Raw genomic sequence first — 26,054 nt, 5'->3', positions numbered from 1 at the left:
CATGTATGTATTTTGTGAAAAGAAATAATCTGATCTTTTTGATGATCAAACGGAGTGATTCTCAACCTTGATATTATTTTTTGCTGGAAAGTGAGATAATGAGGGAAAGTTTGAATTTATATTAAATTTATATTTCCAATCAAGAAACCATGCTTGGCTGTGACACTTTAAATAGAAATAAAGTTATTGTAATGGTAAGGGAAAATATAACCCATATCATTATCAGCCATATATAAAAATGGCTTGCGGAAGCAATTAGGCAATGGAAGAAAAGTAAAGGATAAATTTAATTTTACTTTTATCAGCTTAGCAGATACACTCATTTCTATGCAATGCACACACTGAAGCAAGACCTAAACCCCCAAGTCTTCCTGTTCAGGTCAGTGATGCAGATATGCTGTGACATTAGCTTGAGAGAGAAAAGCAGCATAGCAGAAAGTATTAAAAACCCAGAGAACAAACACACACACGCACACGTAAACTGTATCTCAGAATCATTAACCAGTGTAATTGTCCGGAGAAAGGTGAAGTTCTAAATTATAATTAGTTTCTAATTACAGTGTCTGCAATTAAGTTTAATTATTTTATTTCAACATTTAAACAATTCGTAAGAAGGTAATTAAACTTTGGAATGCACTAGCAGTTGACAATTGACAAAGTTTTTAGTAGGCATGTGCATTTTAGAAATTTATAACTCACTCATTGATAATTTTTCTCATTGGTTTCTATATAGAAGGCTTTTCCCATATTGTAAACACTTTTACTGTGTGTGCATATTTTTAAGGTATAATGGTATTGCCATCAATTACTGCACCAAAAATTAGGCTAAGAACCTCAGCTCAAATGGTTATCTCTTGCAGTGCTAAGTATTAAGGTTAGAACTTGAACAATGGGAACTTTGAAGTCATCTCAACATGACTGATTCAGAGATTACCATCAGGCCATTAAGAAGTAGCCAGGCAGGGTAAGCAGTGACCTTGGTTTCTAGACCTTACTTTTTATGTTATCAAAACAGTGTTTAGTGTCACTTAGATCCTCCAGAAGTCATTGGGATATTATGTTGTTTGGTAATTAACATCATAGGAAGGTTTTATTTTTTATTTTTTTTAAGCTTGAACTAATCTTTTTTTTTTTAATTGCTTAAAGTATTACAAAGGGTATTACATATGCGTCTTTTTTCCCCCCAGCCCTTGACAATCCCCTGGCCTCCCCTATCCCCCAGTGTCTTATGTCCATTGGTTATGCTTATATGCATGCATACAAGTCCTTTGGTTGATCTCTTACCCCCCTCCCGCCCCCCAACCCTCCCCGGCCTTCCCGCTGCAGTTTGACAATCTGTTTGAGGCAGCTCTGCCTCTCTACCTATTATTGTTCAAAAGTTTGGAATGCAGACTGGTGCAGCCACTATGGAAGACAGTATGGAGTTTCCTCAAAAAACTGAAAATGGAACTCCCATTTGACCCTGTGATCCCACTTCTAGGAATATATCCCAAGAAACCAGAAACACCAATCAGAAAGGATATATGCACCCCTATGTTCATAGCAGCACAATTCACCATAGCTAAGATCTGGAAACAGCCTAAGTGCCCATCAGTAGATGAATGGATTAGAAAACTGTGGTACATCTACACGATGGAATACTACACTGCTGTAAAAAGGAAGGAACTCTTACCATTTGCAACGGCATGGATGGAACTGGAGAGCATTATGCTAAGTGAAATAAGCCAGTCAATGAAGGAAAAATACCACATGATCTCACTCATTCATGGATAATAGAGACCATAGGAAGGTTTTAGAGAGTTGTTATATGTCAATATTTGGTCAAAACTTGATACTGGACTTAGATGCAAACCTTTATCAGAAGTTGTCATTTGTAAATGACCGCTGCAAATATGGCAAATATTACATATCAAAAGTAAAGACATAAAGTATACTCACTTTAAAGTTGGCTTGTATAAGTTGATTATTGTAAGGTTATTGATATTGTGGAAGGATAGGGTTTAGACTTGGGGAACATGCATTCCTTCAGCCAATATTTTTCAGCACCCTCTTATAGTTTTTAAAAATATTCCTCAAAATGCATCGAGCATCTGCCCCGTGGTGGTCAGTGTGCATCATAGCAACTGGTGGTTCTGTTGTTAAGTTGATTTGCATATTAGCCTTTTATTAGATAGGATTAGATACAACGATGTGCAATGATCAGTATATTTTTCACTTGCAGCCCTTAGTCAAGATAGGATATGATTTGTTCAGTAATGGGTTGAACCCATAGGTGTTGCCCACAGTAAAACCTCACCTAGGGAATGCGGTAACAATTTCACAAAAGAGGGCAAGTAAAGGTAGTCTGACTGGTTTGACTCCGTCCTTTTTCATCTTGCAGGAGGGAGGGTGTGAGAACCAAGGACATCCAGTCATAGCTCTCTTGGCTTCTTCAGAAAATAGCACTCCCTACCACCCCTCCCCCTCAATTCTTTTGTATAAACTAAATAACAAACAGCTATGATTTCTGAACCTGAGTGATTAAAAAAAATAACAACATTGCAGAGGTTGCATGTTTTTCCCCAGATTGCCAGGGTGGAATCTGTGTTCTTGGGAGGGCACTGAACTTGTATATCTTGATTAAGAATAATATATTATCCATTGGTGTCAGTCCCATACATTTTCCAGGAGACACCATTCCAGGTAGATATTTGGAAGACACAGAGGGTATCAGATCCCAAGATGAGGATTTTCCCGAGGGTTTCCCACAAAACCCGGAGAATGTGCTTTTCATGCGAATGCAGGAGAGTATTGAAAAAGTAGAGAGATGACAACAGTGTTATATATTGTAGTAAAGTCAAGAAAAGGATTCGAGTGTGTCATTAGATAAAGAACAGGGAGATATTTGCTGATCGTGGTAACAGCAACCAGATTGCAGTGGGCTGAGCTAGTGGGAGGTGAGGAAATGGGTAAAGAGTGGTGGAGACATTTTTAAGCAGCGTGGTTGAGGCAAGGAGGCGAGACAGAGGGCAGTGGCTGGAAGGCTTTTATTTTTAAAGATGGCATTGAACTTCTCACTGTTCTCCGAGCATGCCATTATCTTTAACAGCTCTCTGGCTTTGCACATGTTTTCCCCTGTTTTTGTTGTGCTTCGCTCCTCTGTTGCCAACTGGAGATCTTTCATTTACTCAAGGCCAAGCTCACATTTCATCTTCTCTGATGTTTCTCTAGGCTACTCCAAGGAGAGGCAGCCCTTCTGGTCCTTGTGCTCCACCACATGGCGTTCACACATTTCTTATGACTTTTCACACTGGATACTAAAAACCTTCACATAGCTTTCCTTTTCCTGCACGCTGAGCTACGAGAAGGCATGAGTTGTGTTTGTTCATTTCAACAAGATTTACTAAGTACATACTCTGTGTCTGTCACAGTGCTGAGAACTGAAATACGTAGGTATAAGCAGTGCTGCCCTCAAGTTGTTCGCAGCGTGGGGGGGGGGGGGGTTGCGGGACTAAGAAAAAATTATCATTTTAAAACAGTGTGATCATGTTTTTTACTGCAGTGTTTATGAATTAATATGGTAGTAGAGGGGATGTGTGCTGAGGATATCTACACCTGAGAAGGCTTCTAGGAAAAGGAAAGAGCTAAGGAGGACAAATAGGGATTGGTTGGCCAGCTATATAATGAGAAGAACGTTTTGGCAAAAATTAGAAGTGTTTGTTGAGTTTAGTGAAATGTAAAAGGTCAGTATAATAGAAGCCTAGAATACTATTAGGGATACGAAAGGAGATGAGACTAGAACATAACTCTGAGTCAGATCAAAAAGGGACTTAGAGCCAATTGCCTTCCCAAAGCCAAAGTATTCCTAAATAAAACTAAAACATAGTAGATCTCTGTTACCAGAGGACTTACTATGGCGTCGCTTTTTTGATATATGTCAAGATTCTCTAAAATATTACTATTATATACAATAAATGCCCACTGTGATTAGCTTAATATAGTTATTCAAACAGACACATGCCAACATTCTTACCTGTGAATTTAAGAATTACGGTATTGCATACTGATGACTCTTTTTGTAAGATACCTGAGAGTTTTTCTTCTGTCTCTGATGATGCCTTTCTCCTTATATACCCTTTGTGCTGTTGTTCCCAGAATCCTTGTTGCAATATTTAATTTCCAATGAGTCCTCCTCATTCATTTATTCATAGACTAATTATTGTTTATTTTTAATGCATGCAAGAAGGTGGTTATGACCCTTGTTCTCAAAGTGAAGTAAATGTGGCCAAATGAAGGGGTTGATAGGGAAGAGATACTGCAGCAGAGGTCAATGAGTTTGGGTTCTAAGATTGAGCATGAGGCCTTAGAGGCCCTGCAATATCAGTATTGCTGCAGGAGAGCGTATGATGGGAGAGGATTGCTGAACACCAGGCTAGAGAGGTAAGGGAGAGGGTGGCTACTTTTTCATTTGTCATACAAGGAACACACTCTTGTCTGTGTCCATGTGTGTGGTGATTGTGGTGGGAGGCGGGGCAGGTGGTGGAGGAGGAGCATATAGAGGGATAAATGGTGATGCCAAAATAAATAAATAAATAAATAAATAAATAAATAAATAAATAAATAAATAAAATGAATAATAATAAAAAAAAAGAAACACACTGTTAAAATACACTCAGTAGATCAAAGTAAATGGGAAATTACTCCAAGAACAGCCCTGCCATTTGGACATAATTCATCAAAACAGGCTACAAGCATTGACTTATAATTAATGTACCCAGGCACTAAAAATATGATGTCTTCACTAAGTCAGTGTGTCCTTGAAATCATGTTTATGCAATAAACTATGCAATAGAGAGTGATTTTCTTGTTTGCAGTATTGGACTGGAAATTGTATCCCTCTCTTGATTTTGCCCCTAACAAGCTTGGACACAGGAAAACCACGGAATTTATCTATCACCCCATCTTTTAAAAGATTACATTTCTGGTAAATTATTTTTGAAATATGGAACTATGTGAATTCCTTCATTTCATTTTTATCCAATTATTAGTCTCACTTCTCCAGTATATTGGCCATAGGTTAGCTGCATGCTGATATGTCCTTGTGAATTTTTTAGTGTTTCCTAAATTTGCTTCTTTGTGTATTCCTAAAAGATTTTGTTTTTACTCTTGTTATTACTGATTTCTTTTAGAATCTCAGTTCATGGGTCCATGAATTTGTATGAAGAGGATGCATTGTTCTGTATTTCTCTAACAATATTCTATAACATACAAATCAAACTATTACTATAAAAGTGTACTAGTATACTCATGGTGAAATCTAAGTTTCTTTTAAGGAATTTTTCTGTTTTTTTTAAATACTGAGAATGTGCATTTTATATGAATTTAAGGCAATCACATGTAAATAATTTGTTTGGAAATCCTGTTATGCTTAGTAGATATCCATTAAATATTATTTGGTTGTCTACTTACTCTGCCTTTTAAATATAGAAAGCAAACCCACAAAAACTAGTGGATCAACTGCACTTATTTATGTATTTCTATATCTGTATACTTTTGTACTAACATATTAAAATATAAAGTAAACACCAAAGCAGAAATTGGAACGATATAAAGTTAAATCACTTATTGTTCAGGAATTACTGTTATATTTATTAATAAAATATACTTATTTTTGCTACCATTTAAGATTGCTGTTCATGATAATATTTTAGCAATTAATATGTTTAAATGTGCTTTATTATAATATAGCAATCAAAGGTCTGACTCTAAATCATATTTTAATGTTTTTTTTGATGATTGTTGTAGATGCAAAAGGTATATAAATTCAAATTGAGAAGTGCATTATTGGCTATTGGTTACTGAGCCATCACACTAATTTTAAAAATACAACCACCAATTTTAGATATTTGTCTTCGTGTTCTGAATGTTTAGTTTTCAAACAACTCATTATTTGCAATTGCCTTATGCTATCATTAACCAGTATTTCAAGGTACTTAAAATAAAGGTTATCATTAAAACAGTGAGTCTAAACCCATATTTTAAATAGCTTTAGTATACTTCTAAATTTGCTTTTGCAGATTTTATTTTAGAGTTGATTTAGCTCATCATGTTTAATGTGGCTGATGAAGAGCTCATAGAACAGATATCCCATTTCTTGTTGTCCACTTGTGCTTATGCAATTATTAGTGTGTTTTTCGACCCATGGTGTCGTTTAGTAATAATCTCTTGAAGCCATTTGTCTATTTTCATTAGAGGGGGTTTAATCAGAACTAGATGTGATCACTTGCAAATTTAATTATGTATAAATCACAGTCCACTGAGAGCAAATGAATGAGGCATCACTGAGAGGGCCCTGTTGGAGGCTCCTTTTCTTCCCATAAGATGTCTTGCATGCATTGACCTTCATCGACTTGTGGACATGGTGAGAGTGCCGGTATCATTCCAGGTATTGTTGACCAGCAAAGCTTTCTTTACTCTCTATGTTTAGATAAGAATTCTATGTAGAAATAAAGATTGTAGCATTTTCTTCCTATATCTAAATGGATGTGCACACCCTTCTTTGTAAACCATTGCTCTGATAATCACGCTTCAGCTCATAGGTTTTCTTTTCATGTAGGTACAATGCAGTTGGTTACAGTTATTTTTACTAAGTTATAACCAACTTGCCTCCCTTGTATTAGATCACTGAGTCTTTCATTGGAGTCACATGGGGAAGTGAAGTTTTAGATGCTCTCAAACTCTTTATTCATTTACAAAAACATTTTATTTTTCTCTCACAAAGGGCTAGTGTGATAGGTTGCAATGATTGGCAATGATGGTCCCTATTCCCTTCTTTGTATACCTGCTCTAATTCTGCTTCCTTTTGTAATGCCCTTCCACTAAGCATAGGGTGACCTATTATAACACTTGTCACTCACCTCAACCAAGTGACTTGTTTTGGCCAATGGCTTGTTAAAAGACATTAAACACAAGCAATGGGTTGAAATGAGCCTGGTTGGTTATTTTGTACTGTGCCATTGTCATGAGAAAGATAAGCTCTAGGTAGCCCAGTGGTCCCCGAAGGAGGACAGGACACCTGGAGCAGAGCTGAGTTGCCCCAGTGTCCCTACAAGGATGTGGGCCCAGATCAGCCAGTGGCCAGCTCATCCTCAGATGCAGGACTAAGAACGTCTGAGATCATCTGAGCCAGGTGAGGTCCACTGATCCCTAGTCTCATACTTCTGAGATAATAATAACTGATTGCTATTTTAATCTCCTGCATTTTAGGTGGTTTTTTTCTTGGAAGTAGCTAAAGAATGATATTAGGTAATCTCTAGATATTACAAGTGAAACATTGATTTCCCGTAATGGCATTTACAAATTCAAGATTGGGTAAGAGTACTTTTCCCCCATTATACCCTCTAAGTTATAACCAACTTGCCTCAATCCATTGTATTCTAGCTTTTGAACTATTTCTACAAAGCTTTCAAGATATTTCAGCACTATTTGACACTATTGATCTCTGTATGCTTCTTAATTTTTTTTCTCTCCCTCTTTTCCGTGTGTGTGTGTGTGTGTGCGCGCGTGTGTGTTTATGGTTCTTCCTTCTCAATTTTCTAGAGATTGTTTCTGGTTTATTTTCATTAGTTAATCGTGAAACATGTATATAAATTATTCCTTTATCTTCACTAGTTTAATTATCCCTGATAAAAATTATATAATGTGAGCATATGTTCAATATATTAGTAATCACATTAAGTGTAAATAGACTGAATTACCATTAAAGGATGGAGATGGTCAGATTCAACAAGAAATCTCAAGATACTAAAAAAACTTTGGAATAAATTGGTATCTTCAGAGCATAGTCCCTTATTACAAATGCAATACAATTAAACACCATTGAAAAAAATATAAGTAAAGCAATACATTTGAAAATATAAAAACACACTTTACAATATCTCCTACATAAAGAAAATCAAAAATCAAAATCATAATAAAAATTGATTGGACTATAATTAAAATATTATTAATTATAATTATGATATAGTGATAGTAATCATGACTTTGGAACCAATGCAGAGGTAAACAAATGATGGGGGGGGGGGAAACAGATTCATACCTATATTGACACTAGATACATGAGATCTGTGGGGAAAGATGGATGGCTTAATAGAAAATTGTTTTTCCCATTAGAAAAAAAAGGTTGGATTTTTATTTCATATGATGCAGAATAGTTCCAGGACCTAAATATTAAAAGCAGAACTTTTACATTTTTATAAGAAACATACAGGGATTTAAGGACTTGGCAAAAATAGGTGTATAGTTATGAATACTTACAACACAGTTTATTCTTGTATTATTATTCATTATTTATTTGTGTTATTATTATTCTTGTTATTATTTTGTATTCTTACTTATGATTCATCTTTTAGCTAATGGTGGCAGGCAATTTAACCGACTTACCCACTGTTGTAATTATGATATATTGTATAGCTTATGATCTTGATTAGTATTCTTATTGAGTCTGTGTTTAAAAAAAATACTCCTATATAGAAAATATAAAGAATTTCTGTAACTCAATAAGAAAAAGGCAACCTTAAGAAAACTGAGTAAATGAAATGAACAGAAAATCCATAAGAGAAAACTAGAGTATTTAATAAACATAAAGATTTGTTAAATTTCACTAGTTAACAGGGAAATCCAAATGGTAGCACTATGAAACATTTCACACCAAGCATCATAGCTAACATGAAGTATTCTCTTTACCCCAAGTTGTAAAGAATCAAGAAAGGTTATACATTGCTAGTGGGTATATACATGTATACACTTCTTAGGATTTAAATTTGACTATATCTTGTTATTTTGAAGATGCACATGCAACACATCCCAGTAACCCAACTTATAATTTACTCTAGAGCAGTAGTGGGCATACTCCGGCCCATGGGCCAAATCCTGTCAGCTGCCTATTCTTTCGAACAAAAACGTGTGGGAACATACCACTCTCACCCATTTATGTGTTCCCTGTGGGGACTTTCACACAATAGCAGAATGGAATAGTTGTGAAACTGACCATATGGCTGCAAAGCCTAAAACATTTACTCTCTGTGCCATTATTGAAAAAGTTTGCTGACCTTTGCTCTAGACTAACTGTTACACTTTTGTACTAAAATCATGGTGTAACAATTTTTATTGCAGTATTGCTTATAATAGTGACAAACTGGAAATAGGAAAATATTTAAGAGAAAGTGCCGGGGTCCAACCCCAGCGGGTCCAGGGGTCCCCAAAGGTGTAGACGGAGTCGGCGAAGAAGGAAGGACACGGAGACAGTGTTCAGTTGATCAGCAGCCTAGCCAGGATCTCCAGCCGGGATCTCCAGCCAAGTTCTGGTCTGGATCTCCAGTGAAGTTCTGCTTCAGATCTTCAGCCAAGTTCTGTGTCCATGTTCTCTTGCTAGGTTCTCTAGCCAGGTTCTGTGTCCGTGTTCTCTCACTAGGTTCCCCAGCCAGGTTCTGTCCGGGTTCTCCAGCCAGGTTCAGTTACCAGGTTCTAGTCAGGTTCTCTTGCCAATTTCTGTAGTCAGGTTCAGTCAAGGATCTTTTGCCATGTTCTCTCGCTAGGTTCTGTCTCTAGGTTCTGAGGCCAGTTTCTGCCCAGGAACTTTTGCCATGTTCTCTCCAGCGAAGTTCTTCTGTCTCTAGAGAACGTTCTGTGTAGGTTCTGTGCCTAGGTTCTGTCTCTCTTGGTTCCGTATTCTAAGTTCTGTGTTCTAAGTTCTGTGTTCTAAGTTCTGTGTCTTGCTGTCTTATTACATCTGTATTTATACCAGTTGATTCAATCCTATCAATCTCTATTACAAAGGTTAGGGCGTTTCTTATCTCCATTCCAGGGAGTAAAGATTATGTAGCTTAAGCATGATTGCTCGTAGTTAAAGTGATTAATTACCCGCCTGGCACTTAGTTAAGAGGTTTTATTCCCTCCCTAACTTCAGGGGAAAATACCTACCTGGGGAAACAACCTTTCTCAGAGACCTTGGTTAAAACACATAGTGCCAAGAAGGTGAGCAAACATATTAAGAACAGTATGCCATATATGCCAGGTCCTTTGAAACAGCAAGGATGGACCGGCTCCCGGCAAGAAAGGAGTAAAATGAATATTGTGAAATATTCTTACAATAGAATATTGTGAAATTTCCTATGTAGCAGTGAAAATGAAAGTATGATGAGATATATTGGCACGGATAAATCTCAACTATGTAATTGAAAAAAGCGAGTGTCAGAAAAATATACACAGTACGGTCCCATTTCTGTAAACGTTAAAAATATGACACATGATACATAGATGTGCATGGTAAATGGGTAAGTACATGTATGGGTGCGATACACCCCAAATTCGAGAAAATGATTTTCTTAGAGACTAAGGCAGTGTGATTGAGATGAAATAAACAGGAGAGGGAAGGCTTCAATAACATCTGTGATGACATTTCTGCTGCTGATGGTTAAAAGGTATTTTTAATATTCTTTATACTCTCTTGTATGTCGGAAGACAAGTAAATAATACCAACATTTTAAAAGATGATTTCAATTGTGAAAAATTATTTGAGAAGGGGCATTCATGCAGTCCTAATCTTTAAAGAAAAAGCTCTTTTGGGCTCATTACTAAATGACCATACAAATGAAAGCCATGGCCCCTTTCTTGACAATTTGCATTCCCGTTGGGAGGCAGAGGAACAAATGTATAATTTTGCCATAATGGAATGCTTTATGAGTAATAAAGATAGATAGAGACCCGATCATGTATTTCCAGGCATTCAAGGGACTGGGAGTGTGGTTGTGAGTAAAGCTCTTGGTTCGGGAGGATAAGGAATTTGCTCTATTTGAGGAGTGGTAAAGTGTGAGGATCATTAGAATTATCTAGAGAACAGCATGAATGTGCCTGGTGAAAGTAGGAGAAAAAGGCTCAGAGCACACTGGATAGGTTGGCATGGTTCAACTTCGTTCACTGTGAATGCTCAGAAGCAAATGGTGTTGCCCGGCTGGTGAGTCTCAGTGGTTGAGCATCAATCTGTGAACCAGGAGGTCAAGGTTTGATTACCAGTCAGGGCACATGCCTGGGGATGACCCGGTTATGGGCTGGATCCCCAGAGGCAGCCTATCAATGATGATCTTTCATCATTGATATTTTTATCTCTCCCTTTCCTTTCCTCTCTGAAATCAATAAAAATATAACAACAAAACAGGAAAACAAATGATGTTCTTGAATGTTTTTTAAAAAAGATCGTCTAAAATTTACTGTTTGGAAAACTTAGTGTTTCTTATGTGGTATGTCTGTAGGAGATGATTGCTATAGCAGTGAGTTCTAAAACCAATAAAACATACCATCATTTTACGGAAATGGAAAAATGGAATTGGAAATTTTATAAGAAGATGTTAAATACATTATTTACCTGGAAAAGTAAATGTCATGGGGATTCACATTCAGTTTAATTTTAGGGAACCACAGTTGGAAAGGAACACCTGTGTAAAAACTTATCATACCCAAGGACTCATTTCTTAATCTAGTTTTTTGTTGTTGTTAATTGAATTCCATCTAACAGAATTCAACCTTTAAAACAATGACTAAACCATGGAGAGTGAGGTTCGTTTGATTATGAATTTTCCTCCTAAAAATTAGGAGCACAACCCAGAGCCACTTTCATAACCTATTCATATGCCATTACCCATGGCTCATACTCATTATCTCCATCCAGTCCATTGTTGAGGGGTTGCTGAGAATCATGTCCTTTCTTTTGCTTGATTAAGATGTGCACAAATGATTTGATATTTTCATAAGTATTTGACAGTTTTAATCTGCCCTTTTTAAACTATGTTTTTATTGAGCCTCCCATACACACCCCAATGGAGGACTGAACCTGCAACCAGGGTATGTGCCCTGACCGGGAATCATACTTATGACCTTTCATTGCACAGGACAACCAGCAACCAACTGAGCCACACTGGCCATGGCTAATCTGCCTTTTTTTACACACACAGTCGTACTTGAGTGAAATTGCCAATTGCTGAAGCATTTATTTTCTTCCATGTGATAACTGTGACATTGTGGTCAAAGGACAGTTATTGAATTTCCAATCTCAAATGTGTAATTGAAAATTTTAATTATTTATCATGTGAGTATGTGCAAAAACATACATTGGTAATAATGACAGAAATGTGAACATCCAATAGATTGTCAGTATTAATCACAATTGTGAATTGTGTAGCTCATCTAAAATGTGTACATTCTATTATGCTGAGAAAGGCAGAGATAGAAAGTGAAAGGCAAGAAGGGAAGGAGGAAGAGGGAGAGAGGCAATGAGAGAGAGAGAAAAAAAGAGAGAGAAAGAGAGAAAGAAGGAGAGAGAAAGAGAGAGATTCAGCTAAAAAAATGCTGGAGAATGATAATAAAGGAATGGATCACAAACTGATCTGTATGAATAATTAATATTACATTTCAACCTGAAGGAGTTTAATTGTAAATTATTTGTATTTACATACAAAAACAGTAACTTACCAAATGCAATAACTAATAACTTTCAAAGTCTTTTTATTACAACTGATTTCATAAAATAAACTTTGCTAAAATCATTATCCCCTAATGCATTCTTGCTAACAATATGATATCTCACCATTTATTTTAGTATTTTATAAAATAAGATATTCTACCGTTTCTTTGGCAACAGAGATGATGACTCATACAGATCTGACAGTGCGTTTAATACTTGTTTCTTTTTTTTGGCTATGGAGAAGGATCCCTGCTATTTCTTCCTTAAGATAAATGACAAATCAATCCACCCAGACCCTGCCCCAAGCATGCCCCCTCTCCAAGTAGTTCTAAATTACAGGGTGAAGTAAAGCAGTTTGAACTGAGACCTTGTTCAACTGAAAAGACCAGATAAAGTATATTTATTTATTATCTCCATAATAAAATGTAGTTAATTGTGTAAGTACAAATACTGACAGTGGCAACATTTATTGATAAGAGAAAGGAAGGATCTTTCTGATTCAAAATTTACTTCTATCAATGTATCTTTCCCTCTTTTGAAACTATATTATTGGTTGGAGTTTTGTAGTCCTTGTATCTACATTTATTGTTTCCCTAAGAATGTTATTTTATATTTCAGGAGTATACAATAGATGTGTTCTTCCGACAAAAGTGGAAAGATGAAAGGTTAAAATTTAAAGGTCCTATGAATATCCTTCGACTTAACAATTTAATGGCTAGTAAAATCTGGACTCCAGACACCTTCTTTCACAATGGGAAAAAATCGGTAGCTCATAACATGACAATGCCCAATAAGCTTCTTAGAATCCAGGACGATGGGACACTGCTGTACACAATGAGGTATGTGTGTAGGTTTGCTGTGATGCCTTTAAATACTGAGTAATTCATGTATTAAAAAACTGGCTAACCTGGTTATCAAGGTCAACATTGGCACAAGCCAAACATTGTCATAATAGGTTATTGTAGTAGTTATAATATACTTTGTAATTGCATGCACATTAAAGAATAAACCTGGAATGATAGTTATGAGTTCGATTCTCATTTTAGTGTGTAAAATTTTAAGAATTGCCTTTACTATTAAGGATTAATTTTTGGCTCTTTATCTTTCACACTTCATTTTAATTAAGTACAGTATAAAGGCATGACTTCAATTTTTCTTTATACCAGCATATAATTTTATTTTTAATATCTCATTAAATAACCCATCAAAAAAGTTAAGTGATTTTTAAGCAAGCTTTTACTTCATTTAATATTTTGTTTCTCCTTATGAAGTTATTTTAAAGAAAACATATTTTTAAACTCAGTTTTTATTTACCAAAGCTTCGAAGTAAATTGGATACCTTAAACATATGTCTTAGATGGAACCATGTGAAATTGCCATTTTGTAAATCAATGTGTCATGTAACATCAATTTCACTGATTCAACCTTTAAAAAATTAGCTAAAGAAATATACAGATGTTGACACTATTATTCCATTTTTAACTATTCCCATGAATTCATCTTTTAAAATGTTGGTATTATGTAAAAAAGAAAGTCATCACAAATCTAATACAATGATGTATATTCTAAAATTAAATGTTTAATAAAGTCTCTGAAGCATGGATGACTTTAATCAGCATTACCCATAGACAGATGTGTCTTACAGGCATTTGATGTATTTATTATTTCATATGAAATGTTAAGTGGTAGATTTCAATTGTGAAAAATTATTTGAGAAGGGGCATTCATGCAGTCCTAATCTTTAAAGAAAAAGCTCTTTCGGGCTCATTACTAAATGACCATTACCTAAAATGAAAATGTTTTCTATTGTTTCCTCCTTTTTCTCTAAAATCTTGAAAAACAGAGGCAGTACTCCTGAGATTTTACACACTTTGATCATTCCTATGGATCAAACAATAATTGGAAATCTGGGGTTTAAACAAAATATAGACAGAGAACACACATAGTTTTGGAAATATTGCCTGGGGTTATTCTTAAATACTCTCTTAGAAGTATATAATCTATAAGTAAATTGTTGATCACATTTGTTTTGCTCATTATAAGAGATTTTTCTGTATGTTTGATTTAGTTCATGTTTTATCTACTTTACCTTTGTGTGCCATGGAGTACTGAATAACTTTATTATAAATTTGCTGATTAGTCTTTATTGTGATGAAGATACTGAAAAAATTATATATAACATTCATAATTTAGCCAACAGTCTAGTCTCAACAAGCTATTTTTAGGAGATACATCTATATGTGCATCTGTACCTATTTCTATATTTATATTCATGAGTCTAAATATGATACTGATTCAAAGTCTATGTAATCTCGAGGGAAGTTCCTGCGAGCCAATATTGAATTCTTATATCAGTTTTATTATATGGTTGTTGATGAGATGATGGGGAAGAAAATGACATTGTTTTCACTATAGATATTTTTTCATTTTTTTCTCTAATATTTCAAATAGGAATTGTGAAACTAATGGGAAAATAGCCTTTCACAATGCAAATATAACTTCTTTACTTTTTAACAAATCACAGACTAAAAAATGGTTAAGTATATTTGTACATAAATATTGTTACTTGAGCTCAGATTTTGTATATGGCTAATGTCTTCTGCCAGATCATCTAAATGTGATAGAATAGAATCAGGTTTCAATGTTAATTAACCAAAGATGCTATAATGAAAGTCCTACCTCATCATTAATTTTGTTGACAACAGTAAGGAGTGATTTATCCTGACTTGCCAACTTATTTAAACAAAGAGTGGGATTTTGACTTTTTAGGCTTACAGTTCAAGCTGAATGTCCAATGCATTTGGAGGATTTTCCAATGGATGCTCATTCATGCCCTCTGAAATTTGGCAGCTGTAAGTATGGGATTGGAGTTACATTTTTTTGGGTAAAAAATAGCAAGGATAGTCAGCAACACTGCTTAATGTTATAGTTTCTTCTCATATTATGCAATGCTTAATACTTGCCAGGTAGGATGCAGAATTAAAAGGCATGCTGATTTCCATCACAGAATTGGCTAACCCTATTGTACTCCCAAATATCATTATATTTGAATCATGGTGTTTCATTATCATTTACATTATTGGTAATAAAAAAATTATATGTCTGCCTAAGTATGTAAGCTAGGTTAGGAGCTCCTTGAAGATCAGGACTATGTCATTTACCTTATTTGCCAAATACTAGCACTTTAAAAATGCAGCATCATTATAAAATGCTCCTGCACAGTAAAAGAAACCATAAACAAAATGAAAAGGAAGCCTACTGCATGGGAGAACATATTTGCCAATGATACATCTGATAAGGGGTTCATTTCCAAAATGTATAAGGAACTCATACAACTTAACAAAAGGAAGACAACCAATCCAATAAAAAAATGGGCAAAGGACCTAAATAGACACTTGTCCAAAATGGACATAAAGAAGGCCAAGAGACATATGAAAAAAATGCTCAAAGTCCATGAAAATGCGAAATGAATGTTTCATTTTTGTCAACTAAGAATGAATTCTAAGGGATAGATTCTATTGTTTATTAAAGTAGTTATCAGCTTGTTGCAAATGGCAGGCACAGATGTTGGATCTATGCAATTATCTTTCTGCTTTCTAACTAATGGAAAGTGTTTTGTTTTTCTTTCTTTCTTATTTTCTTAAAATACATTTGAAGGAGATGCTGTCGCTGGATTACTACATGCAGCCTCCTTCTGTGTACATAGAATATTTCAGAAATGGCTCTGTGCATTTGACTTTCTTTAGGTCACTGAGGTTATAGCTTGTATGTCAAGCAGAAGCATTTGCTCTCCTGGAATAATTGAAAAGAGGGAAGGTCAAGTCATCTCCCTAGGCCCATGAGGCATTCAGGGCAGGTTCAGGATCAATTCATGGACACTACTGAAGAGCCTCTCTCTGTGTGAACGTGTCCCATTGCATGACCTTTTCAGAAATTTTGCTCTTTCTGGCACCCCTATCTTTGCCCATCCAGGTTAGCTTTTGACTTTTCCTCTTTGTGAATAGAAATGCAGTTCTCTAACATGATTAAAAAGATTTCTGACTGAGCAGTTGCCTTCTCCCCACAGACTGTACCAAGAAAAGGGAAGAATGATGGCATGTATGAATGACAAAGCCTCTAATTATTTTGATGACCATAGTTTTGTGGAATAAGTTCAATTTTGTTTTTTTCTGTCCATTCCTACAAAAAGTGTCAGCTCTCAATTTTCTTTGAGAATCTCTTCTTTGTTTAACTACAAAGCCTTCCTTTATTGTCATGGAAACCACCACTTCAATCCTGGCATTTTTCCCAAAATTATTTAAGATAGTCAATCATGTTACACAACGTAAATATGATGTTGAAAAAACTCAGCAGATGTGGCGGAGGAAAACTCATTTGCATTGCATAAGTGGCATTAAAGAGAACATTTTCAAAAGCCTTGATACCAAAGAAAGGGTTTAGTCACGATGCAGTAATGCTGGAAGAAGGAAAGGCATTTTCAGTGGACAAGAAAGAGCTAGTAAGACACCAAATATAACTGAGGTGATGTTACCATTCTGACTATGAAATAAATACATCTGAAATTATTTTAAGTGAAAATAACAAACTCTTAGCAGTGTTTCTACAGAGTAGTGGAATAGTGCATGCTTGAGAATATGGTTGTCTATATCTAGAAGCGATATGGGCAAAACATAGAGTTTGTTGTTAGGCATTCTCTGTTTAATTGTTCTTAGGTAGTTTTCTTCATGTTTATTTTTGACACAGTAAATAGTCTTTTATTTATCCTTGCCAATGGGAGGCACTTGATGCATAAATGTTAAAGGAATGAACACCAGAATGTGGACATAGACTCACAGGCCAACTTGAACCGTAAGATGTTGGCACAACAAATATGACAGAAGCAAGTCATGCCCTTTGCCTGTATTGTTCCAAAGCCCCTTTATTTTCCCCCCAAATGATGGGCTTTCTGGAACTTGATCACTGTTCTGAAGTAAAAGAAGCATCTTTTCTATAAGTTTATACTTTTGAATTCAGTTTTTCTCCCTATTGCCTCATATTGTTATATATGCCCTCCCTGAATGGGCATCTCAGTGTATTCTGTGCATTAGCCCAAAATAAATGGAAAGTTGTCTTTTTGCACAAAAATTAATTAAAAACTATCTTGGGATTTTGTTGGTTACCAACTACTAAGAATTAGTATGCATGCGATGTTAGATATACAGTAGCATTAAAAATGAGTTATTTAACAGAATTAAATAAAATTATTTAAAGAAAATTTAGAGAAGGAATTTATAATGAAATTTGTAATATAAATTGTCTTTATCTCCTTTTATAGTTTCCTGAGAAACGTTGCTATGGCCTCCTGGTTTAGATGTGTGTTAGTGTACCAGGGAGTGCCTCTATTCCTCACTGCACAACTTTCTGCTATGTCTTCTGTCTCCAGACCCCAAATTAAAAACAAAACAAAAACACCCACATATTTCTATACCACTAATGAAATAATCTCTTTTGTATAGAAGACCTGGGAAGGATCAGTCATTTTCTTTAACAGATTATTGTGTTCCTATCCAGATTTTTATATTTAATAATAAATAACAATCAAAACATTATGAGCATATTCATTAATGTGGCAAGAATGAGTTGAAAACTTTTGCATGTGTCAGGCATGGTACCAAGTGCTGAAAGTATAAATGTGAATCAGATAGAGTTCCTGCCCATCTATGTCTCACTAGGGTTTCATTTCCTCTTATTTATATTTAAGAGTAGCATCAGACTCAAAAGCAAAGTTGCAATTACTTTTAAAAAAGTTTATAATTTATTAAGACTCACAACTATTTGAGTATTGTAAGACTTTCTGATATAAAATAGTACAAGTGATGTGTCTTTGATTTATTAAATTATGTGCCATTTGAATTTTATTGAAAACAGGGCCATGATAATTTGCAAATGAATTGCTAGTTATCCACATTACTGATGTTACTTATCTAATCTTAGCAGCCATCAATGGTGAAATATTTAAAATTAAAAAAAAAAATTGAACCTTAAAATAAGTAGAATTTATTCATATGTAAACTCTATAAATATATCTCTACTATTAAATACACTTATACATAAAGATATATATATAGATATATAATATCCTATTTCAAAAATTATGAAATATGATTTATTGTGAATGTAGATGAATACATGTACAATGAAATCAGTGTTTAACAGATATTAACATTTAGTAGCGACATTCAGAAAACTATTAAAAGACCACACTGAGATAAAGATTCAAACTTAAATTCTTTTTACTGTTACTGAAGTTTAAATGCAAATGGATTTATGATCCCAAACTTTGGATCAAGGTGAGGACCACCACGTCCTGGATAGTTAGAGACAGAGATGTTGGCAGAGACAGCTGGTCCTTTCTCTCCCTTCATTGAGAATATGAGCAGGGTGGTGAGTTTTGCTCAAGGTCTAGAAGCAATTGAAACAGCTGGTCCTTTCTCTCTGTTAAGTGAGAATGTGGCCATGGCACTGAGTTTTGCTCAAATACCAGAGGTGACTAATATTTCAAAACATTCTCATGAGCAAAAGTGCATAGAATTTCTTCACAAGGTCAGTAGAGGAGCAAGAGTTATCTGTTTATTCAACTGTGGAGAGACTGTCTGCATAGAGAGCTCAGCTGCTCCCCCACCAGGACATACAGGAGCAAAGGAAATGCCAGGGTCATGGGACAGCTAAGATAAGGCATGCTGCCTGCCCTCCGGTTCTAGAGTCATCTCACTTGTGCTAAATTCTTCCTTGGCCAAATAAAACAGGAAATTATACCTGGTCTGTATGTCTTTAGTCTTTTCTTACCAATCCATAACTTACCTGAAAGGCGATGAAAGTAGAGTCCAGTGAGATCTGGGTGTATAAATTAATTTTAAAATGAAAATGTTGCCCTAACTGGTTTGGCTCAGTGGATTGAGCATCAGCCTGCGGACTGAAGGGTCCCAGGTTCGATTCCGGTCAAGGGCATGTACCTTGGTTTTGGGCACATCCCCAGTAGGGGTTGTACAGGAGGCAGCTGATCAATGTTTATCTCTCATCGATGTTTTTAACTCTCTATCCGTCTCCCTTCCTCTCTGTAAAAAAAAAATCAATAAAATAAAATAATAAAATGAAAATGTTTTAAAAAGCATTTACAACTTGAGGAAATTATATCATTCTCATTTATTTTACATGTTTTTCAATAATCAGTCCTCATCTTTCTAATGAAATGCATTGTATCATGTATGATAGCTGTCATTTAATTCTTAATGAAATTAATTTATGTCTAGAAAGCAATATTATTTTGGATTATGATTGTCATTTCATGAGTGAGTGTTATTTCTAAACTAATTACCTGAGCCATGGCATTCATAATCTGTTTACCACAGTGACTTCTACCACCTTGAGACTATGGGAGATGTTTTTATTATCTCAAGGCCCACTGATTTTTGCAGACTCTAAAGATAAATGTGTTCTTTACCCCTCAAAGTGGTTGCAAAGAAAATAGTCTCATGATCTTGTTTGTCTCTCTTTATTTGCTTCACACCCTTCATATTGAAGCTGTAAATTTCAAAGGCACGTTTTACCCTAAAAAATATGATCTGTACATATCAAAAATGATTTATTTTAGTCAACAATTATTCTATGAAGTATACAACTTTTGATGTTGCACTTTACTGATGGTTCTTACTAAAATGATAAAACAGATCTTTTTTCTGATCTCCTACAGATGCATATACAACCTCAGAGGTCACTTATATTTGGACTTACAATGCATCTGATTCAGTACAAGTTGCTCCTGATGGCTCCAGGTTAAATCAGTATGACCTGTTGGGCCAATCAATTGGGAAGGAGACAATTAAGTCCAGTACAGGTTAGTAAAGTGAGTCTAAAGAAAAGTTAGTTAAGAAAATCAATGGGTTAAAGTCATTGGAAATGACCCAGTTTGTTTAAAATCTTTTGTTCTTGAGGTCCAAGAGCTAGCATTATAGATTGTGCATGAGGTTTTGTGTTGTTTTTTTTTTTTTTTTAGAAATTCAGAATCTCAGGCTTGATCCCTTATAAATTTAGGATCTGTATTTTAACAAGATTCCAAGAAGATTCCTTAGGTGTGCATTGAAGTTTGAGAAACACTAGTCTAAAATATACTTCATATTAAAGAAGCCTGTATCTTCTCAGTCAAGTCAGTTTTACCTTCAAATAGCATTATCGCTCCCTTAGTGTTCCAATTCCTTTCCCTTTATTTTAGATATTTCAACTCTTGATTACAGATCACTACTGTTGGCCTATGTGAGGAAGCTGATGTGCTTTCTGAAGGCCACTCTCCTCTAGGAAAAGGCAGCTGTGTGGCTTAATGCGCTTCCATCCAGCAGATGTAAAACCAGGGAGCAGGAAGGAAGGCAGTGAGGATGGGATAGAACTGACTGTAGAGAATGAGAGCAGAGATACAACACTGAGAAAATCAGAATTGGTGACAGGGTCAGCAGTGGGAAATCTGGGCCAGAAGATCAGCCTTGGAGATGTGGCTAGCGATCAATCTTTTAAAAAACCAGAGAGACCTGAACTTGAGGTTGGTACCGGTGGGGATGAGGGACCTGAGAGCATTTATTACTCCTTTGATCAATAAGTATGACCTAGAGAGAAAAACAAATGCCATACCGTACACATGCTGAGCAGGTTTCTTGGGAATATTAAAATCCTCTTTTAAATACTCTTGCTGAGCTAAGGAGGCATTTAAAAATTATAAACTTCTCATGTCATATATGTGATAGAGGATTTTTTTCAAATCAGAGACTGTTCTTTCTCTAATCTGTTTCATTTCCATTTCCAAAATGTGCGAACTATTGCCTATTCCAGTTCCTTAAACTTCTTACCTTATTTTTCTAGGTGAATATACCGTAATGACAGCTCATTTCCACTTGAAAAGAAAAATTGGGTATTTTGTGATTCAGACATATCTGCCTTGCATCATGACTGTCATTCTCTCCCAAGTGTCATTCTGGCTTAACAGAGAATCTGTGCCTGCAAGGACAGTATTTGGTGAGTGAATAACTACACGCTTCGCTGTACAGCACAGTATGTTTCATTGCGTACTTTCAAAAGCGTTCTCCCTCTTGGTACTCACACCAGTAGTTCGCTGTGTGTGGGGCAGGGGGTATTTGCTTCATGTTACAGATGAGGAAACTGAGGCCCAGAAGGTAAATTACAGAGTCCTTGGTGCTCATCTATAATAATAAAACCGTAATATGCTAATTAGACCAAACATCTTTCCGTATGTCCTTCCAGACGACATACTGGACAAAGCCAGGGCTGGGAGGGAAGCCCAGGTCCTGGGTGCCAGAGGGAAGCCGGTGCTGGCAACCGGAGGAAGGAAGGCTTACTCTTGCACAAATTTTGTGCATTGGGCCTCTAGTAAGGAATATGAACAGTACTCAAATCTTCTGGAAGTACATTCAATCTACTTTCTGTTGAGTCATTTTGCTTCTCAACATTTGTCTCTGTTAGTATAAATAGAATATTGTTAGAAGTTTTAACTTAGAGAAGAACAGTAGCACATTTATAGATGCTATGTTTATTTTTTTTGTTTGTTTTTAGATAAACAAAGATGATCTTAGGACTTTAAGTTAGAGACTGAAAGAGAGGAAGAGACTCATCTCATATACTACATTAGTGTGTTTACTTGCGTATTTAATTTTCTTTTAAAAAAATTTATGTATGTTTATATTTAGTCCACACCATATTTCCAAAAAGATGTGAGATACCTTAAAATGTATAAACAAGAGATTGTAAATACAGTTTTACATGATGCAAAGAAAACTAAAGGCCGAAAAGTAAAATAAAAGCAGAGATAGATTATGTTGCCTGAAAGACTAGGCATAATTAACCAATATTACAGATGAGGAAACTGTGTTGAGGAGAGCTTAAATGACCTTTCCAAGTAAGGTTAGGCTGGGACCCAGATCTAAATTTCGTAACTTTTAGCCTAGCACTCCCTTCTGATGCACTAGATGCCAGGGCAGGAGAGACGCAGAGAAAGCAGGATGGTTCATTGTAAGCTTTTTTTGTCTTGAGGTTCAATTTCTTCTGCTGCTTGCTGGCTCCCCAGCGCCCCTGCCAGAGCTGATGCCAGTCATCCACTGCCCCACCTCATCCCCACTGAGTCTCATTAAGACTCGCTTCTTACATAGCATCGTCATTCTATGCTTTCATCATGAAAATCACCCAATTGGGTTTTTAGGTCCCTCAGGGACTAATTCTTGGCCAACTAAGGACCAGCTGAGGCAAATCATGGACTGAAGAACATAATTTTAGGGAATGATGTTCTGGCCTCAATAAAATAAAGATCCTTCTAATAACAGGCCTGTCTCTACCCAGAGTGGGCTGGGTGTGTGAGGGGAGGCATGGATGGGTAGCAGGCTGCCATCTCTGCAGCAGTTCCCACACGGGTTTTTTTGGTTTGTTTTTTTTAAATGCATTTTTATTGATTTCAGAGAGGAAGGGAGAGGGAGATAGAAACATCAATAATGAGAGAGAATCATTGATTGGCTGCCTCCTGCAAACCCCACACTGGGCATCAAGCTGCTACCTGACCAGGAATAGAACTGTAATATCCTGGTTCATAGGTAGACGTTCAACCACTGTGCCAACACCCCCCTACTCCCCCTCCCATCCTGGGCCCCATACAGGTTTGGTGCCCACTTGTCAGAGACAGGCTGGCCAGGGGTCTCCTTGGCCTCTACTGGTTGGATCAGATGTCTATGATCTGCTTCCAACACCTCCAGATTTTAGGGAGACTTTTGTATTGGTGTTTTCTCACAGACTTTTACTATGCATAAATATAACATAAGTAAATGGATATTAGCTTAAAAACCAATTAGGTACATTTACACAATGGACCACAGCTCGAAGGTACAAAAGAAAGAAATCCCACCACCTACAACAGCATGGATGGGTCTGAGAGCACCACACCAAGAGCAATAAGCCAGCAAGAGAGAGACAAGCCCCCCACGACCCCACTCATGCATGAGATCTAATGAACAAAACAAGCAATAACCTCATTAAAGCTCTTCCCATTCCAGACCATAAAGTATTTCCCTCCTTAGTATTAGACTTATGGTGGAAATGGCCATGCACTAGTAGGTGCTGTGGCAGGCAGGCCCCCGTGGCTGCCTCTCCAATAATTCCCAGCTGAGTCGTTGCCTCTGGCGATAGTAGCTCCTCTAGAGACAGTGCTGGATGGAGTTGCTGCCAGTCATGATAGAGGCTACCTCTCCCCACAGAAGCTGCCTGTCGAATAGTGTCTTCCTCTTGTGATGCTGGCTGCCTGGTAGGATAGTGGCTGCCTCTGTCGTTGGTGCCTCTGATGATAGCTCATTGGAAGAGCCTTTGGCTGCAGATCAAGAGAGCTCCGGTTCAAATGTAATTTTCTTCATTTAAACCAAGCAGGAAAATTTGGTGACTGCTCTTCGGATATATGAGCTAGGCTGAGCACATTTTGTGATAGGATAAATTACTTTTCTGTATTTGGATCACTCAGTCATTTACAAAAGTTTCACTGAGGATCTGCTGTGCCAGATACTGCTCCAGGCCCTAGAGTGGAGGGCAGCAAGATAAGCCGAAAAGATAATGGCGTGGCAAGCTGAAGCCACTGTAAAAGAGGCATGTGCAAATTGTTACAGAAAACAGCAGCTTGGATCTAGGAGAATTGATTCAGTAGCTGAGATAACATTTGAGCTAAATCTTGAAGGAAGAGTAGGAGATTCCCAGACAGATGAGCAGGGGCAAGAATCCTAAGCCAAAACTGATAAATTGTGTAATGACATGACATCAAGGAGTGAAAGAACATAGTGTGTTTGGTGACCCAGAGTCCATGAGATACATACAGATGGAAGTGTGTAAGAAAGTGTGTAAGTCATGTCAATACAAGTTACCTTTATCTTATAAGCTATAGGAAACCACCATAGATAGTGTTTTGAGAAGATAGACATGTGTAAAACTCTTAGAACAATCTTGGTATTTAATACATTCTATATACCTGTTAGCTATTCTTATTCTAAATGCAAAAAAAATCAGTTTGATTCTCAACAATGAATAATTCAAAAGGAAATTAAGAAAATAACCCCATTTACAATAACATCCAAAATAATAAAATACTTAGGAATAAATTTAAGCAAGTAGCTGAAAGACCTGTTCACTTAAAACTATAAAACTTTGCTGAAAGAAATTAAAGAAGACCTAGTTAAAGGTAAGATATCCCATGGTCATGGATTTGTAGACAATACTGTTAAGATGAGAATAGTCCTCAAAGTGATATATAAATTCAATTCAATAACTAACAAAAGTCAAAAATGACCTTTTTTACATAAAGGGCAAAAGCTGATCCTCAAATTCATATCCAACTGCAAGGGGGCTCTAAATATCCAAAATAATATGTTTTTTAATTTTTTTAATTTTAATTTTTTATTGTTGACACTATTTCAGATGCCTCTATTCCTCCTCCTCCCCTGACAATATTAATAAATTAAAACAAAGTTGGTGGACTTTCCAGTTTCAAAACTTAGTATGAATCTACCTTAATCAACAGTGTCATAGTGGCATAGTCATGGGTATATAGATCAATGGGATAAAACCAAGAGTCCAGTAACAAACTCAAATATATATGGCAAATTGATTTTCAACAAGGGTGCTATGAACATTCTATGGAGATGTAGAGGTCTCTTAATCAAATATTGCTGAGACAGTTAGAAGACTTCATATGTAAAAGAATGAAGTTGGAACCCTACCCCACTCCAGATTCAACAATACACTCCAATGGATACAAAACTTTCATGTAACATCTAAAAATATAAAACTATTAGAAGAAAACATAGGATAAATCTTTCTGACCTTGAATCCAACAATGGTTTCTTAGATTTGACACAAGAAGCACGAGTAACAAAGAAACAATAGAAACATTTAATTAAATTAAAAATTTTATACCTCAAAGAACATTATCAGCAATGTGAAGAGACAACTTACATATGGTTGAAAATGTTTTTCAAATCATGTATCTGACAAGGATTTTATATCCTAAATAAATAAAGAATGCTTACAACAACAACAACAAAAAGACCAAAAACTAGATTTCAAAAATAGACAAAGAATTTGAATGGACTCTTTGCAAAAGAAAATATATGAATGGCAAACCAGCACAATAATTAAAAACAGAGAAGAAAATGACAGAATTGATATTCCAGAAAGACCCAAATTTATATGTAAATGCATGACAAGTCAGACAAAATAAAATAATAAGTTACTTGTTTGGTCAATGTGAGGAAAATAAAATAAAATTCCATTGAGGTAAATAGAGATTTTGTAGCATGAAGCACATAGATGAATATGCTAAAAGGAGCAAGTAGAGGACTCTGCCTGTCTGTAGAGGGGAGCTAAATAGAAGAATAAGTATTTAACTTTGAATCAGCAGAATGTGTTAGCATCAAGGCTGCTAGGTTTACCTACAACAAATGTGCAAATTTTTATATAAATTATTTATAATATAAGTTTAAGGGTCAAAAAGTCA

General features: G+C 35.9%; 1 protein-coding gene across 3 annotated transcripts in view; it reads left to right on the top strand.

The window, feature by feature from the left end:
• The window catches only part of GABRA2 (gamma-aminobutyric acid type A receptor subunit alpha2), a 110,697-nt gene that overhangs the window by 55,392 nt on the left and 29,251 nt on the right, over nt 1-26,054 (top strand). For 2 of the 3 annotated variants that reach the window (XM_036332865.1, XM_036332874.1), the window contains exons 5-8: nt 13,115-13,335; nt 15,266-15,348; nt 20,226-20,369; nt 21,383-21,535. In XM_036332865.1, coding sequence (XP_036188758.1) covers nt 13,115-13,335; nt 15,266-15,348; nt 20,226-20,369; nt 21,383-21,535 — 601 coding nt within the window. The remainder of the gene's footprint in view (nt 1-13,114; nt 13,336-15,265; nt 15,349-20,225; nt 20,370-21,382; nt 21,536-26,054) is intronic. The other variant, XM_036332854.1, reaches the window with a different exon arrangement.

Source organism: Myotis myotis, unplaced genomic scaffold (genome assembly GCF_014108235.1).
Source record: "Myotis myotis isolate mMyoMyo1 unplaced genomic scaffold, mMyoMyo1.p scaffold_m19_p_1, whole genome shotgun sequence".
NCBI lineage: Eukaryota > Metazoa > Chordata > Mammalia > Chiroptera > Vespertilionidae > Myotis > Myotis myotis.
This window is presented reverse-complemented; position numbering and strand designations above follow the sequence as displayed.